General features: G+C 50.0%; 2 protein-coding genes across 2 annotated transcripts in view; one reads left to right on the forward strand and one right to left on the reverse strand.

The window, feature by feature from the left end:
- Positions 1-15,491, forward strand: part of Itgad (integrin subunit alpha D) — a 28,589-nt gene extending 13,098 nt beyond the window's left edge. The window contains exons 10-30 of the mRNA XM_038335615.1: positions 51-124; positions 1,314-1,443; positions 1,530-1,672; positions 1,826-1,966; positions 2,054-2,263; positions 2,887-3,017; positions 3,125-3,282; positions 4,218-4,372; positions 4,639-4,767; positions 5,579-5,652; positions 5,844-5,985; positions 10,508-10,621; positions 10,740-10,819; positions 10,927-11,010; positions 13,181-13,259; positions 13,387-13,494; positions 13,584-13,661; positions 13,818-13,931; positions 14,072-14,173; positions 14,598-14,708; positions 15,159-15,491. Coding sequence (XP_038191543.1) covers positions 51-124; positions 1,314-1,443; positions 1,530-1,672; positions 1,826-1,966; positions 2,054-2,263; positions 2,887-3,017; positions 3,125-3,282; positions 4,218-4,372; positions 4,639-4,767; positions 5,579-5,652; positions 5,844-5,985; positions 10,508-10,621; positions 10,740-10,819; positions 10,927-11,010; positions 13,181-13,259; positions 13,387-13,494; positions 13,584-13,661; positions 13,818-13,931; positions 14,072-14,173; positions 14,598-14,708; positions 15,159-15,272 — 2,471 coding nt within the window. The 3' untranslated portion in view covers positions 15,273-15,491. The remainder of the gene's footprint in view (positions 1-50; positions 125-1,313; positions 1,444-1,529; positions 1,673-1,825; positions 1,967-2,053; positions 2,264-2,886; positions 3,018-3,124; positions 3,283-4,217; positions 4,373-4,638; positions 4,768-5,578; positions 5,653-5,843; positions 5,986-10,507; positions 10,622-10,739; positions 10,820-10,926; positions 11,011-13,180; positions 13,260-13,386; positions 13,495-13,583; positions 13,662-13,817; positions 13,932-14,071; positions 14,174-14,597; positions 14,709-15,158) is intronic.
- Positions 15,492-15,823: 332 nt separating this feature from the next.
- Positions 15,824-16,415, reverse strand: LOC119826874 (cytochrome c oxidase subunit 6A2, mitochondrial). The gene is made up of 3 exons (XM_038348422.1): positions 16,318-16,415; positions 15,993-16,129; positions 15,824-15,907 (listed from the first exon to the last, which is right to left on the reverse strand). The coding sequence occupies exons 1-3, from the start codon at positions 16,388-16,390 to the stop codon at positions 15,824-15,826; spliced, it is 294 nt and encodes a 97-aa protein (XP_038204350.1). The 5' UTR covers positions 16,391-16,415.
- Positions 16,416-16,681: the final 266 nt, after the last annotated feature.

A 16,681-nucleotide genomic window follows, 5' to 3' on the forward strand; every position in this document is an offset into this window, starting at 1 on the left:
CCTCACACTCCCATAGCTTTGGAGAGTCTAAGTGGCATGCTTCCCCACAGGAACTCAATCAAGGACAAGCAGCTCCTTTCAGCACGAGATGTCCCAAGAAGGCTTCAGTGCAGCTTTCACAATGGTGGGTGGAAGGGGCACTTGATGAACAGACATCAACTCGGGGCCTTCTGTGGGCGGGATGGGGCCCAGAAGGGACCAGGAGCAGATTTGACCTTAAGTCCTCTGAATAAACAGTATCATCCACGGTTCTTAAGGTGCGGGGCACAAAGGAGAGCAGGAGACAGCCAGAGCTTGAATTTTCATGGGACACGCATTGTAGTGGGTAGAGGCCACACACAAAGCTCTCTCAGACTCTCCTGGATTTTGGGGTAGAGAAAAGAAGGTGTTCAGATGACCCTGAGTGTGAGGAAGGGGCAGCCCTGGAAGGTCTGGGGACCGATTACTGCAGTTGGGGGAGGGGGGAAGCTGTTGAAATGGTTCTGGGGAAGAACAAAGCTATTAGGCTAGGAAAGGAAGGGGTGGGCGCAGCAGGAGCACAGTGAGTTAGGGACAGTGAGCAGCGGGAGGGCTAGGAGGGCCCAGACCCCACGGACCAGAGAGAAAGCAGTGCAGTAAGACTTGTCTGAAAGCTGTGTGTGCCCAGAGCATCTAAAGAGATTTTCTTCTAATAAGTTGGGGTTGAGTAGAGCGTGGCAGAAGGGAACCAAGTTTGTTTGGAACTGGCCACTGGGGCTATTTCAAAGGGCCATTAAGCACTTCTTTCGGTGTTTTTATATTTCTAAGATCTCTATAATCCAAAGTCTAGAAATGAATACGGAATTCTGGGGAGCGTGAAGCATTGCTCCCCGAGGGTGCTGGCAGAGACCTTACACCATTGTGACGAGCGAGCGTGGCTTTGCCATAGAGGAGCTGAGAGAGGGACGGGGGTGGTCAGGACAAGGTCCCCTATGTCTGGGAACAAAGATTCACTGCCCAGATTCAACTGAGAAGTGACCCAGATGACATTCTAAGGGGGCCAGTGATGGTTTACTAGCATACTGGTGCCTGTATACCGGGTTTGAGGCGGACTGATACCGGGATGAGAGAAGGTAGAACAAATGGCAGAGGCCTGGAAGGCAGAATGGGTGGAAGGGTAACAGGGCCGACAAGGGCAAGGACTACGTATTGAGAGACTGTGGAGTTAAGGCATAGAGACAGCTAGTGAAAGCTAAGGAAGAAGAAAAATTAAAATGACATTTGGGGACAGGCTTCTTTGGATTAGATCTGCATCCTGCTCCAGCCTACTTAGTCCTAGGATCCTTTCCTCCCAGGATGGACCAGTTCTGGGAGCTGTGGGAAGCTTCAGCTGGTCTGGAGGTGCCTTCCTATACCCCCAAAATATGAGACCCACCTTCATCAGCATGCCTCAGGAGAACGTGGACATGCGGGACGCTTACCTGGGTAGGAAGAGGCTGTGGGAGGAGGAGGGGCGGGACGAGCTGCCTGAAGACAGGAGAAGCCTTGGTGCTGAGGTCTGGGCCCCTCAGGTTACTCCACTGCACTGGCCTTTCGGAAGGGGGTCTACAGCCTGGTCCTTGGGGCCCCTCGCCACCAGCACACGGGGAAGGTTGTCATCTTTACCCAGGAATCCAGGCAATGGAGGCCCAAGTCTGAAGTCAGCGGGACACAGGTTGGTAGAAGAAGAAGTCAGAGTGTGGCCAGGGTGGGGAAGGAGGAGATGAAGGGGCTTTGGAGCCCACAGGGGAAGCTGTGGTACTGGGACAGGGGCAGGGCCTTGCCCAGATGGAGCATCTGTAAGATGACTTCAGGCTTGGCCTACCAGATCGGCTCCTACTTTGGGGCCTCCCTCTGCTCTGTGGACATGGACGGAGATGGCAGCACTGACCTGGTCCTGATTGGGGCCCCCCATTACTATGAGCAGACCCGAGGGGGGCAGGTGTCTGTGTGCCCCGTGCCCGGTGGGGTAAGTGGTGAATGGTCCTGGCTGGTGGTTTGTGGGTGTGGGTGGAGGGCTGCCCAGATCGGGTCTGACGCTGGCTTTGCTCTGCAGAGGAGCAGGTGGCAGTGTGAGGCCACTCTCCACGGGGAGCAGGGCCATCCTTGGAGCCGCTTTGGAGCGGCCCTGACAGTACTAGGGGACGTGAATGGGGACCGTGTGACTGATGTGGCTATTGGAGCACCTGGAGAGGAAGAGAACATAGGGGCCGTGTACATATTTCATGGAGCCTCAAAACTGGACGTCAACCCCTCGCCCAGCCAGGTGAGGCCTTATCGTCGGCCTCTTCTATTTCGGTCCCCTCTCCATGTCTTGGGTTGGTTAAATACGTCCGTCCGGCTGCTGGTGACAGCCACTGTCTCTTTTCGGTAGTCTGCTCCTCCGCACTGAGCACCAAGCATCTCTGGGTTGACCCAGCCTCCGCTCTGCTATGAACAGCTTTCTAAGAGATTAAGCTGGGAACTTAAACTCTTGAGTCAAATCCCTGGCAATAGCAGCCATCATTTGCTTCGTGTTCTTTGTCCGAACGATTGCTTCCGATTCTGCAGGCTTTAGTTTTTCCCTATGTAACAGAAATGATCAACTCCTTTCTGTAAGGATAATACGTACACTGAGTGCATTGAGCACTCCATATACCACACATTTTCTGGATGACCATACACATGATGAACAAACTACCTTAATCCTATGTCTGTATATTTATTTCACTGCTGCTTATACCCTCAGGGCAAGCTGGACTTGTAAGCGGGAGCCCCCCTTCTCTTTTTCTGAGAATCTCCTCAGACCCCCACACTGTTTGCTTTCACCTCCTAACCCTTCATTTCTCCTTTAGCAACCCCTGGATACTGTCATCTATTGGTTTTCTTTTCTTCTCTCTTCTTGATCAGCGGGTCACTGGCTCCCAGCTCTCCCTGAGGCTCCAGTATTTTGGGCAGGCACTAAGTGGGGGTCAAGACCTTACCCAGGACGGCCTGGTGGACCTGGCAGTGGGAGCCCAGGGACACGTGCTGCTGCTTAGGTGAGAACTCACGCACATCCCACCCAGTCCGCCTTGTCCAAGTCACTTGTGCTGGTCCTTCTCCCAGAGATCAGCATCACGTCCTCAGCCCTTGTTTATGTCCCCAGGAGTCTGCCTTTGCTGAAAGTGGAGATTGCTATAAGATTTGTCCCCGTGGAGGTGGCAAAAGCTGTGTACCAGTGCTGGAAAAGGATCCCCACTGTCCTTGAAGCTGGGGAGGCCATTGTCTGTCTCACTATCCGCAAAGGGTCACCTGACCAGTTAGGTGAGTGGTTTCCTAAAATTGGGTCCAACATCGCCCCCTTTCGAGGCCTCTAAGGCTCTGTAGAGGGCAGAGAAAGCCCAGGAACACTAATCTCTTGACCTTTCTTGAGCTGCGTGAGTTAGGGCCTAAGTTCTTTTGTTCCCCCTTCATGCACCAAGGCCTATGGGCTCCTGTCTAGGAAGACCCACAGCCTGTCTCTTCTCCTTCCCACTTCAGCCTCTGTCCCTGCTTAAGCTACCACGTCTCTGTTACCTGCACTGAAGCAGAGATTCTCTCAGTGGCCCTCACACCCATCCTTACCCCTCTCACCGATGAGAAACTAAGCTTGATTGATCCCAAAATGCGAAACCAGGCTCCTTGCCCCAACACTTAACACCCTTACACTGCTTTCTCTTACAGTATTGGAGACTCCAGTCGTTTCTGTGATTCCATCCCACTGTGGTCCCTCCTTGAATCTCCTGTCACACCTCATTCTACCCCTCTCCCTCTATGTACTTCTGTGATTGTGCCAGCCCTATCTCCCCCACAATCTTATGAACATCAAAAACTTGCTTTTCCCCAGGCTTCATTCACAGTCTATGTGCTTAGCTTCTTTAATAGACTGAGATTCATGAATGAAGGGTCTATCTGTCTGTCTGTTTGTCATCTATCTACCTATCATCTATCTATCCATCTACCTGTCATTCATCTATCTATCTATCTATCTATCTATCTATCTATCTATCTATCATCTATCTATCTACCTACCTATCTACCGACGGATCATCCATCCATCCATCCATCCATCCATCCATCCATCCATCCATCCTTGTCTTCATGTGTATCCCCAAAGGTGGTGCAGTCATGGGCAGGGCTCAGCAAGCTTAAACAGCTAAATGGAAGCAGGAACTCTAGGTTCTCCGCTTCTGCACTTCTAATCTTCCTTTTCATGTCAGGTGACATCCAGAGCTCTGTCAGGTACGATTTGGCCTTGGACCCGGGCCGTCTGATTCCTCGTGCTGTTTTTGACGAAACCAAGAACTGGACTTTGTCTCGAAGAAAGACTCTGGGGCTTGGCGATCACTGTGAAGTGATAAAGCTTCTTTTGCCCGTGAGAATTTGGGGAAAGGGTTTGGGGAAGGGGAGTGGGTAAAGGAGGGCTTGGGGAAGGGGAAAGAGCCAAGACTAGTTTGTCAGGTCTCTGGTCTCTACTGTGTGAAATGGGCAGAGAGAGGACATTGAGACCAGACAGGAGAAGGGCTGGGAGTGAGCCTGGCCCCTTAGCCTGGATGAGACGCTGTCTGTCTGGATACAGAGGAGGAGCCCAGTGAAGGAAAGGAAGAAGATGGTGCCTCTTCAAAGTTCCTTCTTTCCCAGGACTGCGTGGAGGACGTGGTGAGCCCTATCATCCTGCGCCTCAACTTTTCCCTGATGGGAGACTCTGCTTCATCCGGGAATCTTCGTCCTGTGCTGGCAGTGGGCTCTCAAGACCACGTGACAGCATCTGTGAGTACTTGTCCAGTGGAGTCCAGGGACAGGGTGGCTTCATTGTGTCGCTCTGTGCTCAAGAACCCACAGCAGATCCCAACTGCCCACCAGGGACGACACACCCAAAGATGCCCACCCAGCTTCTTAGGCCTGGCCTAGCTGGTACCCTTGCGCATGCCCAGCACATTCTACACACTGCCCTCTTCTCTCATCCTTACCTCGGAACCTCAGTCTGCAGTAATTCCCATTTGAAAAGCGTTCCCTTCTCTCTGTCCAAAGAAAGAGTCTGCCTCATCTCCTCTCTCTGACCACACCAGTGCCTCCCACCCTCATCTCTGACCACACCAGTGCCTCCCGCACCTCATCTGTGACCACACCGGTGCCTCCCAGCTCCCACTTTTCCTCTGGTTCCTAAGTCCGCTATGACTGTCCCGTTTCAAAGCGGTAAACCTGGAAACTGAGATGCTCCATCTGCATTGGTGACTGTCTTGGGTCACACATTTCTGGTGCATTATAGCCATATCTAATTCACCTGTAGATTTTACTTCCCCAAACTTCCACCCAGTTGAAAACTCCTGCCCTATTTCTAACATCTAGTAACGTTTGCTGACTAGCTGCTGCGGTGCGGGCGGGACTTGATCCAGCTAGACTTCATTGTGCTGAAGCCAAGGTCTCATGTTATCACTCTTTGAGTCCCCTTCAGCTCGAGGCTCATTCCTTGCTAGTGTCTACGAGAGTACTGGGGGCAGAGGTTTGCTCACAGTCCAGAGAGGCAGTTAGAGACTGAGTCCGATATGGAAGAGAAAGGAGCAAGCCGTTTTTGTTGCAGCTCCCATTTGAGAAGAACTGTAAGCAAGAACTCTTGTGTGAAGGGGACCTAGGCATCAGCTTTAACTTCTCAGGGTGAGTGCTGTCTCCTTCCAGATGATGAACAACTTGTGACCACCCCCTTGACTGTCTAAAAAAAAATGAATTCTGTTGGAATACCATCAGCTCAAGGCTCATGAGTTCTCACTATCTTGCCCCTGGCCTTGATCCACTTCCCACTTACCCCCAATGGAGCCCCTCCTTCAGGCTTGCCCTTCCCTCCTCAGCCTGCAGATGTTGGTGGTGGGAAGCTCCCCAGAGCTCACCGTGACAGTTACTGTGTGGAATGAGGGTGAAGACAGCTATGGAACGTTAATCAAATTCTACTACCCAGCAGGGCTATCTTATCGTCGGATAATGGAAATACAGGTAAGCAGGTCCCTTGGACTCTACCAGATACTAGGGCCTTTTCTGTCTCTGATACTAGAATACTGCAGACATAATGAACTATAAAGAAATGACAGTAATTTGGCTCATGATTCTGGAAGTGCAAACTTAAGGGGTGCACCTGGTGGTGGCCTCACTGGCAGAGTCTCAAGGCAGTTCAAGAAACAGTATAGCAAAGATGGGTGTATGTGTGCGTGTGGGCGTTCTGTCCTCCTCTATCCTGGGGTTCCACGTTAATGACCTTATCTAATTTTAATCACTTCCCAAAGGCCCCACTTCTAAACGCCACAGTTTCTACTTCCTTAATATCTCACAATAGGGATTAAATGTCACACACAAAATCTTGGGGTCCTCAAGCCATTTTCAAATCTCAGCCCTATAACTTCCGGTTTTGTAATCCTTCTACCATGTATGTGTCTAGATATTATAGATCATCATAGATAAAATATATTAAGCCTATGTGTCAATATAATATGGATCAAATATGCATAAAATCATACCTAGTCAGAAGTAAAAAACTGCTAACATCCTTAAAGCCGCCTGCTCTCTGTCTTTCCCTGTCAGAACCCCGTTCTCTCTCCCATGATGAGCAGATTTTTAACTTCACGAGAGTCGTTTCCAGGAATTTGTAGGGTTGCCATCCACGGGTGTGTCCCTAAATCACACAGTTCAGGTTCACTGGGGCTTGGACTCTATGTAAATGGAAACGTGTGGTACATGCTCTTCTGCGTCTTGAGCCCTTCCTTCAGTGTTGTTTGTGAGGTCCTCTGTGCTGCTGTGTGTGACTGTGGCAGCTGCACCATTGCTACCAAATATCTGCCAGATACAACCTGAAAGGAGAGAGGCATATTTGGCTTCCAGTTTAGAAGGTGTGTTAGTCAGGTCTGCTGAGGGACAGAACTGACGGTGTGAATATCTATTAAAAGGGGAGGTGCACACTTTAGAGGGCGTGTTAGTCAGGGTTCTTTAAAGGAATGGAACTGATACAATGAGTATATATTAAGAGGGGATGGACTAGGCTGGCTTATAGGATGCTGTCTGGGCAGTCCAGCAAGAGCTGACTGGGCCAGGAAGGCTGTGGCTGTGGCTGTACTCAGGACTGGTAGCTGTCAGTCATGAAGCTGATATCTCAGCGCTCTCAATCTGATGCTGGAGCCCTGGGGGACCCTCAGAGAGCCACTGGGCTTCAGTCTGTGTTGGAATCCTGAAAAAGATGGATTTAATACTGGCCACAGCCACAAGATAGGTGAACTTGCCAGCTTGCGTTGTGAGGTAATTCTACCAGATAACACACAGATACCCTTAAAACCAAGCTGTATTGCCAACTGGAGGCTGCACAGGGAACTTTTCCAAGTCACACAGCTCTGAGCATTACCACTTTTTGTCTTTTATGAACAAAAACCACAACCTAGTTGATACACGTTGGTTAGCAGGAGCAGTCAGCAAGGAAGCAAAACTACGGAAGATATAGAGCAAGGTCAGCACTTTAGGGGCTTTTCTGGGCCCTGAAACTATGGATTAGATTTTGTTCTCATTTGGCAGGGGTTGGAGCCTATGTGCTGGGTATTAAGATCAGGACGTTGCCTCTAACATGGCGTCAGTCGTGCTAAGTTCTCAGGACCTGTTTGCACTACAGTGACAGCAGACAGAGAGCCAAGTTTCCTTCTTTAATGTCCTTTTCTGTGGACTGCCACCAGAGATGTGGCCCAGATTTAGGGTGGGTCTTCCCACCTCAAATAATCAAATTATTTAATAAGTCCATCAGCTTGGCGTTTAGGTGGTTTCAGATGTAGTCAGGTTGATAACTAGATTAGCAGCCATCATAGAAGGTGATGGAGGCACAGTGGCTGCAGCATGGCCTCTGTAGCGTAAGGGGGTTGACTATACCTCATCAGTGAAGAATAAACAGGCCTCACTCAAGCAGGCTTCTATATGTCTCAAGACCCATTCAGAGTAGCCTGCACCATCCGGCGAGGCTGGGCACCCCCAAAGTTCTACAATCTCCCCCTACCCCAGAAAACAGCACCACCACCAAGGGGGACAAAGTATACAGACAGATGAGCCTGTGGGCAACATTTCACATTCAGACCCTAGCATAACACCACAGTGCAGCAGCTTCACTGTGTGTGAGAGCTCCACATGATTGTGTCACAGTCAGACCGCTCCGCTTCTGATGGCTGCTTTCCTGATTTGAGCCAGGACTGTTCTTGAGCTGCTATCTGCATGATGCATAACATTTTGGGAGATTTATACCACACAGGAATTCTATAGATTGAACATTTTCAGAAGTGTAGTTTTTGCCTATTTGCACTTCTGTGAGTAGCGTATGAGAGCCCCCGTGCCTTCCTGTCAGCTCGTGACACCATCAGACTTCTCAGCTGTCAGTATGGCCACACATTTCCTTGCAGTTTTTGTTTGGAATATTCTACAGAAATTGTGCAACTTTGCATACATTTTGTGGTCCTTTGGGTCTTTTTTTGTCGGGGCAGGATATGTCTATCTACATATTTTCTTCTGTTTTTGCTTGTATTTTAAAAATTAGCCAGCATAGTGGCACACACCTTTAATCCCAGCACTCAAGAGGCAGAGACAGGTGAGTTTGAGGCCAGCCTGGTCTACACAGTGAGTTCCAGGACAACCAAAGCTACACAGAAAAGCCCTGTCTCAAAAACCCAAAAAGACAGAAAAACAAATCAGCAAAAAAGAGACATAAATAAATAAATAAATAAATAAATAAATAAATAGCTCTGGATGTGGTGGTATAAACCTTTAATACCAAAACTCTTGTGTGGTGCAGAGGCGGGAGGATCTCTGTGATTTTTAGGCTAGGCTGGTACACATAGTGAGTTCTAGGCCATTAAGGACTACCCAGGGAGACCCAGCTTCAAATGTCGATTTGCAAGAACTCTTTACATACTCCGATGGTCCTGTAGAGCGATATGCTGACCTTTCAGTCTCTGCGTTGTGTCTTCCAGCTCTATAAAGGATGTCTTAATTCAATCCAATTGAGTTATCAATCTTTTCCTCTATTCTTAGTATTTTTGTGTATGAATCTTGTCTAATAAATACTTTCTAATATCCTAATGCCCAAGTGTGTATATCTTTCCACCTACCCATAGATGGCAGGCCTTTGCTCTTTGTCCCCTCTCCCCAAGTCCATACTGTCTCTCAGACTTGTGCACCAAGGGTCACTGCCTACCCACCTACAGCCACTCGGTGTCTCCCCATTTCCCGCCACCCCTGAGGTGATGTCACGGCTTGATTCCAATCAGACCTTGTATGGAGACCAAACTCAGTAATGACAAAGTGTCATGGTCACAGGCTGGCCTTGAACGTCTGAATTTAAGTGTTACAGGCATGTGCCACCATGCCCAGTTCATGGGGTTCTAGGAATCAATCCTAACACAGCTACAAAACATCCCCAGCCCGAGAAAGGTGGTTAAGGATGCTTGACACCAAGACTGATGGCCAGAGCTCAATCCCCAAGACTGACAAGATGGAAGGAGAGAACGGGCTCCTGCAAAGTGGCCCCTGATGTCACACACACACACACACACATACACACACACACACACACACACACACACACACAGAGAGAGAGAGAGAGAGAGAGAGAGAGAGAGAGAGAGATCTAACAAGGCATTCATGTTTAAAAGAAAACAATGTATTTTCTGGGGAGGATTGTAGTTCAGTGGTAGAGAATTGACCCAACATGCACGAGTGAGGTTCCCCACTCCGAGGTTATGATAAGCTATAATCCCTTTTAAAGTCTTTATAGTTTTACTTTTGTGCTTAAAAGTCTTTAAAACAACTAGAACTTATTTAATATTTAATAAAAGGAGGCAGGGATCTCATTCATTGTTCTCTCTGTATTTTTATTTTTCAATATGAGATGATTTTTTTTTTTGAGACAGGGTTTCTCTGAAGCTTTTGAGCCTGTCCTGGAGCTAGCTCTTGTAGACCAGGCTGGCCTTGAACTCACAGAGATCCGCCTGCCTCTGCCTCCCGAGTGCTGGGATTAAAGGCGTGTGCCACCACCGCCCGGCTGAGACGATTTTTCTTGGTACCATTTATTGAAAAGCCCGTCCTTCCCTTACTGTTCAGCAATGCCACCACCATCTTATGTCAGATAACTGTGGCAGTTTGGATGAAAAGTGTCCCCCACAGTCTTAAGAATTTTACCACTTGGTCCTCAGTTGGTGACACACTGTCTGGGAGGTTTAGGGTCTTGCTGGAGGAAGTGCATCACCGCTCGGTTGGGGTCAAGAGTCAAAGCTTCAGGCCCCTTGAAGCTTATATTTTCTGTTTAACACTGTGGTTGAGGGCGTGAGCTCTCTGTTTTCTGCTCTGGCTGCCATACCTCCCTGCCATGACAGACTCCTATCCCTCTGGAGCTGTAGGCCAAAGAGACTCTTCTATATTGAAGTTGCCTTGGCCATGGCGTTGTCAGAGTCACAGACAAATAACCAGTGCCGTAACTTGAATTCATCTGCTCTCCTACAAGCAACCTCACCAGCGCCCACTCCGCTTGGCGTGCGAGGCTGAGTCCACGGACCAGGAGAGCCTGCAGAGCAGCAGCTGTAGCATCAATCACCCCATCTTCCGGGAAGGCGCCAAGGTCAGTGCTACCTGCGCCCCCCCCCCCCGAGATCCTCATCGCTGGTCTCCTTGTCCCCACACACTCCCCTTTCCTTCCCCATGACCTTCTCCGTGTCTTCCTTTCTTTCCCCCCTCAGAGCACCTTCATTATCACATTTGATGTCTCCTACAAGGCCTTCCTGGGAGACAGGTTGCTCATGAGGGCGGATGCCAGCAGGTGAGCCCGGGAGAGCTAGACTGTCACTCCCCCTCCAGCCCCTCACCCCAGCTGGCTCTTGTTTTCCTGGACTCTTTCACAACTGTCTTCCTCTCCTTTTTCTCCAGTGAGAATAATAAGCCTGAATCCAACACAACTGCCTTCCAGCTAGAGCTCCCGGTGAAATACACTGTGTATACAGTGATCCGTAGGTACTAAATCCTCAGCCTTTGCCTTGGCCCTTTGCTTCCTCCAGGCCTGGTAATTCTTACTCAGCGGGCTCTCATTGTAATGAGAGTCTGAATCAACCCGTTTTACTATGGTGGACTGAGGCTGGATCCTAACAGAAAAGCTGTATAATTCTCGGACAATCGAGCCTGCTGGTGGGATTGCTCACCTCTTCACCATTGCTACCCTCTTCTTCCTCCTGTATTCAGTCTTCCTTTCACATGATGCTTTCCTTGGTGCTAGACACGAACACACCAAGATACGCTACTAGGTTAAGGTCAAGACTCTCCTGGGCATTGTGTGCTGGGAACTTGACCTAGTAGGATAGGTCTGTCACCACACAGAGGCGAGACAGGGCAGAGGAGGGTAGAGTTGGCAAGAGAGAGAAGGCAAAGCTGCTGCGATGGGTTTGAAGGTGTGCAGGTGAGGGGGTAGGGCAGGCAGAAGCAAGCAAGGGGCTGTATTTTAGATAGCAGGAACTGTGTGGAAGCCTGAGAGAATACCAAGGAACTTGGTGCCGTGGCTGTTGAGCGTGTAGGAGAACTGGAGGGGATCAGGATCAAATGTGTCGTTGCCAGTGACATGACCCATGCATGGAGTCCATGCATGAGTTTTCTCTTTCATCCCTAGGAAAACGCTTACAGCACAGTGTACAGTTAAATATACTGGGGATATTTTAAGCGTTTTCTGTTATTGTAGGGTTTGGAAATAGTTATATAGTTTTTTTGTTTTGTTTTGTTTGGGTTTTGGTTTGACTTTTTGAGGCAGTGTTTCTCTGTAGCTCTGGAACCTGTCCTGGAGCTAGCTCTTGTAGATCAGGCTGGCCTCAGACTCACAGAGATCCACCTGCCTCTGCCTCCCAAGTACTGGGATTAAAGGCGTGTTGGTCCCTTCCTCTTTCTCTTCTTCTTCTTCCTCTTCTTCCTCTTCTCCTTTTCCTTCTCTCTTTCTTCTTCTTTTTAAAATCAGGCTCACACTATGTGGTCCTGACTGTTCTGTAACTCTCTATGTAGATCAGGTTCGCCTTAGAGTCACAGAGATCCATCTGCCTCTGACTCCTACTTGCTGGGATTGTGCCCAGCCTGCTTTATGGTATTGAAATCTGAGACATCCAGCATTGAGAAGGTGGGAATTATAACTTAACTAATGAAATCAGCAGCACAATCCAAATATCTTGAAAAAAATTTTGTGTGTGATGATGCTTTTATTTATCTCAGCATTGGTATACCATAACACTTTTTTTTTCAAAAGTAAATATGTGTTCTTTATTTTTTCATTTAAATTTTTATTTTTGATAATTTCATACATGAGTAATGTATTTACATAGCCTCCATTCCTCTCTCTCCCTCCTTCCTGCTCCTTGTGTGCCCTCCCTTTTCTCTTTTGTAACTGAAAGCCATGGATAAGCCAGATGTGTTGGCTTGCAGCTGTAATCCTTGCATTTTGGAAGGCAGGGGCAGGAAGATCACTGCAAATCTAAGGCTGGTCTGGGATACAGTTTGAGGCCTGTCTCGGAAATACAAAATCAAGGAGCCAGTAGACAGAACCCCTGTCAGCGTCTAGGGGCCTTCTTGACTTGAGCTCCTGGGCCTCCCTTTTCTCGTGGGCTCACTTGCCCCAACACGACTGTATCTACTCATTACTGCCGCCAGAGACGGGCTCCTACTCCATTTGTTCCAAGTAATCTGGCCTTCGCTTCCTAGATCCCCCATAGGCTTATTTATTCTGGCAGAAGACCTTCTAGTAGTTCCTGAGGCTACTCCCTGTCTACTAGACTCTATCAGCTGGAGGAAGCATATAAAGGCTTTCTCTCCACTGGGAAACGTTGAACATTACAAGTGACATGCAGAAGTTGGGTCTGAAAGTGAAAATTCCTAGAAATCGACTAAGAACATTTCATGCCAAAGAAAGAGCTGGAACAAATCCATGGTGGTATACAGAAGCCGGGGCGCCAAGGGAAGAGCTGGTAATTTCATGTGTCTGACAAAGAACACTGTAGGGAGAGGAGTGGCATAGGCACCGAGGCTGTAAATGCACGTGGAGACTGGTGTTATTTTCCTGCGTCATCTGCTGGGCCCAGCACTCTGCAGCAAGCTACGGCTCAAGTGGAGAAGGCGTCAGAGCGGTTTTTCACCAACGTGCCATTTTCTCTAGGCAGGAAGATTCCACAAAGCATTTCAACTTTTCTTCTTTCGACGGGGAGAGAAGGAAAGAGGCCAGACATCGATATCATGTGAGAAGCTAGAGGCTTTGCATGTCGGTCTTCCGGGTGGGGGTGGGGATGGGTGGAGAACTATGGGTAAGAAATAAATGGGGGTGTTCTAGGGATCATGCTAACATCAGGTCTCCATTTCCTGCAGGTGAATAACTTGAGTTCGTGGAAGCTGGCCATCACTGTACACTTCTGGGTCCCCATCCTACTGAACGGTGTGGCTGTGTGGGATGTGGCTGTGATGACCTCAACACAGGTACCAGCCTGAAGTTTCTCTATCCCCAGAATCACTTTCTGTAACAACACCGTGCTCTTATCAGAAAAATGTCCCCACCCCACCCCCAGGGTGTCTCCTGTGCATCCCAGAGGGAACCCCCTCAGCATTCTGATTTTCTGACCCAGATTCAAAGGCGTTCTGTGCTGGTGAGAAAAGCCCATGCCCTGGGGGACACAGGGATGTACTGATGTTTTAGAGCCATGTGGTCTGTCTGTGGTGTTAGATCCTCTACCCCATGCTTCAGTCCCTCTTTTCCTCTCTAATAAAGACCCTCCTCGGCTTTATTCCCCCCACTTCTCCAGGACTGTGCCATTGCTGACTGCCTGCACTTCCACTGTGACATCCCCTCCTTGGGCATCCAGGACGAGCTTGACTTCATTCTGAAGGGCAACCTCAGCTTCGGCTGGGTCAGCCAGGTGCGTGGCCAGGAGCAGAGGTCCTCCCCCAGTCCATGCGTGCCTGATGGCTCTGGAGCACCCTTGGGTCAGGGTGGTTCTTGAACCCTGAGCTCCTCCCAGGTCCAACTCCCAGCTCTGCCCCACCCTCTCCTTTGCAGACATTGCAGAAAAAGGTGGCGGTCCTGAGTGTGGCTGAGATCACACTCGACACATCCGTGTATTCCCAGCTGCCAGGACAGGAGGCGTTTCTGAGAGCCCAGGTAGTGGCTGTGTGGCAGGCGGTGGCCAGGCTGGCGAGAGGGCTCCTAATGCTCAGTCTGCAGTGCTGGCTGGGGGCCTTGCCAGCCTGGAGGGAGGACGAGTGGGGGCCTTAGGCACTCAGTGCACAAGAGCTTCTGTAACTCAATGCTTGGAATAGGGCATGGGCAACGAAGGGGAATATTAAAGACTGGGAGCCTGGTGTGTACGTGTGTGTGCATGTGTGTGTGTGCGCACACACACGAGTGTATATGTCAATGAGTGTGTGCGAGTGTGTGTTAGTGTATATATGTATATGTGTGTGTGTGTGTGAGAGAGAGAGAGAGAGAGAGAGAGAGAGAGAGAGAGGGAGGGAGGGAGGGAGACAGGGAGGAAGGGAGGGAGGGAGAGAAAGGGAGAGAGAGCTCTCTTTGGTCTTCAAATCAGGTAGAGACAGTAGTAGAAGAATTTGAGGTCTACGAGCCCATCTCCCTCATCGTGGGCAGCTCGGTGGGCGGCCTGCTGGTGCTGGCTCTCATCACAGCCGCGCTGTACAAGGTGAGGTGTTTTCCAATTGTTCTCCTAACGCTCCCAGTGTGCACCACCAGCTCTGCCGTGCACGAGACACCATAGTGAACACTCGGATCATGGTTGTAGGGCAGACTGGGGACATGTTCCGTCTCTGTCACTACAGTTTAAGTTGCTTCTCATTTGGGGGCCTCTTTTTTTTTTTTTTGCTTCTCATTTTTGGAGTAACAACAAGACTTACATCACAGATTGGCTGAAGTGAAACAGAAATGCATGTAAATCTGCCTGACGGTTAATCTGCGCTTTTCTCCTGTAGTTATGTCTCTAACACCTGCTTGGCACACAATCTCAGCACGGGACAGCTGTTCACATGCATGTTCTGGGACATGGCTAGGAGTTTAGTTCTCTTATCTTCAACTTCCTCTCAGCTTTTTTCCCCTGCCCTCTTACCCGGTTTTTCTGGCTCACCACATTTCATAGCTTGGCTTCTTCAAACGCCGGTACAAAGAAATGCTGGATGGCAAGCCTGTAGCTCCTGCGACAGCCGGTGAGGCCGATAACAGCGGTGAGACCCCACATCTGCTCCCGTCCTAGGAATCTGCCTTCCCAGGATCTCTACCAGGAGGAGTTGGTCTTGTTTCTGCCTGTGAATCGACTGGCATGGGAACAAGCACTCTATGGCTCAGGGCTAGCCTGGGCAACTTCCCAGGTGTGATGCCACACTTCCTGAGCTGGGAGTTTTTAATGCTTTTGCCCATGTATTAGACTTGGGTGCTGATCCAGGGGCAGGGGCAAGTATAGGGACAGCACACTATGGACAAGACTTACAACACAGAGTGAGGCGAATATGCTTACCATGCAATGCATCGCTTGGATGAAATGTTGTTTTAAATAAAGTGAAAATGGAGGAGGAGATTTCACATTTTCCTTGTTCACATTTTCCTTGTACGGAAGAGCTTGACCCCAGATACCAACTGCCCTTCTGGAGTCTGCCCCACCCCCTCTGCCGTGCTGTTCCCAAAGAGCCAGAGGACACAAAAGTTCCACACCTTTATTGCCCTTGGGACTGTCCCCTGGAACTTCAGGGGCCCTCGCAGCCGGAACACAGAAGGTCAATTTGGAGACCGCAAAAGAGTCTGTCTGCCTCAAGAGTCCTCATAGCCGGTGGGCAAAGGATTGACACGGGGGTTGTGGAAGAGCGTGTGGTTGCCGTCCCCCCAGGAGAAGGGCTGTAGAGAGAAGGCAGACAGATCGCTACAATCCCTCCCCTGGGACTCATTCCCCTGCCGGCCCTCCCTCAGGCTCCGGCTGTACCTTGGTGCGGATGCGGAGGTGGTGGTAAGGGATGAACTCTGGGCGCTCATGGTGGCCAGCGTGCATCCAGCAGTTGAGGGAGCAGAGCGCCACACTGGGCAGTGCTAGCACAAAGGTCAGGATGCGCCAGGTGTTGGCTGCGGGGACAAAGGAGAGGGACAGAGAGAGGCTATCCCTGGGCCTAGAGGCCTGGAAGACCGGTGCCCGTGGATCAGTGCCCCTGGACCGGTGGATGGGTGGAGGGTGACTAGGAGAGGGAGGGGAAAGAGGAGGACAAAATAGATGGCTTAGGCTGCTAAGTCACAGTCAGGCCTCGTTCACTCACCTCCTGCCCCGCCATGGTCTCCTTTGGCTGCACTGGCCAGGCCCCGACTCAGGACCTTAAGAGGCAGAGCCATTGCTGAGGAGACGCCGGGAATGACACTGCCCCTTTCTCTCCCCTTCACGCAGCCTGGAGGCCTCCCTGCCCTCTCTGAGCCAATCACCTGTTGAGCTGGAACAGAGGGCTATTTTTAGGGGCCTTCTCTATCTAAAGTGAGCCTCTCCAGTCAGCTGACACAATGCGCCTTTCAAGTTGGCAAGAGAACATTTTAAGTGAAAGCTGCACCTGGCTTGGTGAGCCAGGCCTGTCACCCCACCGCCTGAGCTGCACAGGCAGGAGGAGCAGAGTTTAAGGCCACCTTTGCCTG

Source organism: Arvicola amphibius, chromosome 1 (assembly GCF_903992535.2).
Source record: "Arvicola amphibius chromosome 1, mArvAmp1.2, whole genome shotgun sequence".
NCBI lineage: Eukaryota > Metazoa > Chordata > Mammalia > Rodentia > Cricetidae > Arvicola > Arvicola amphibius.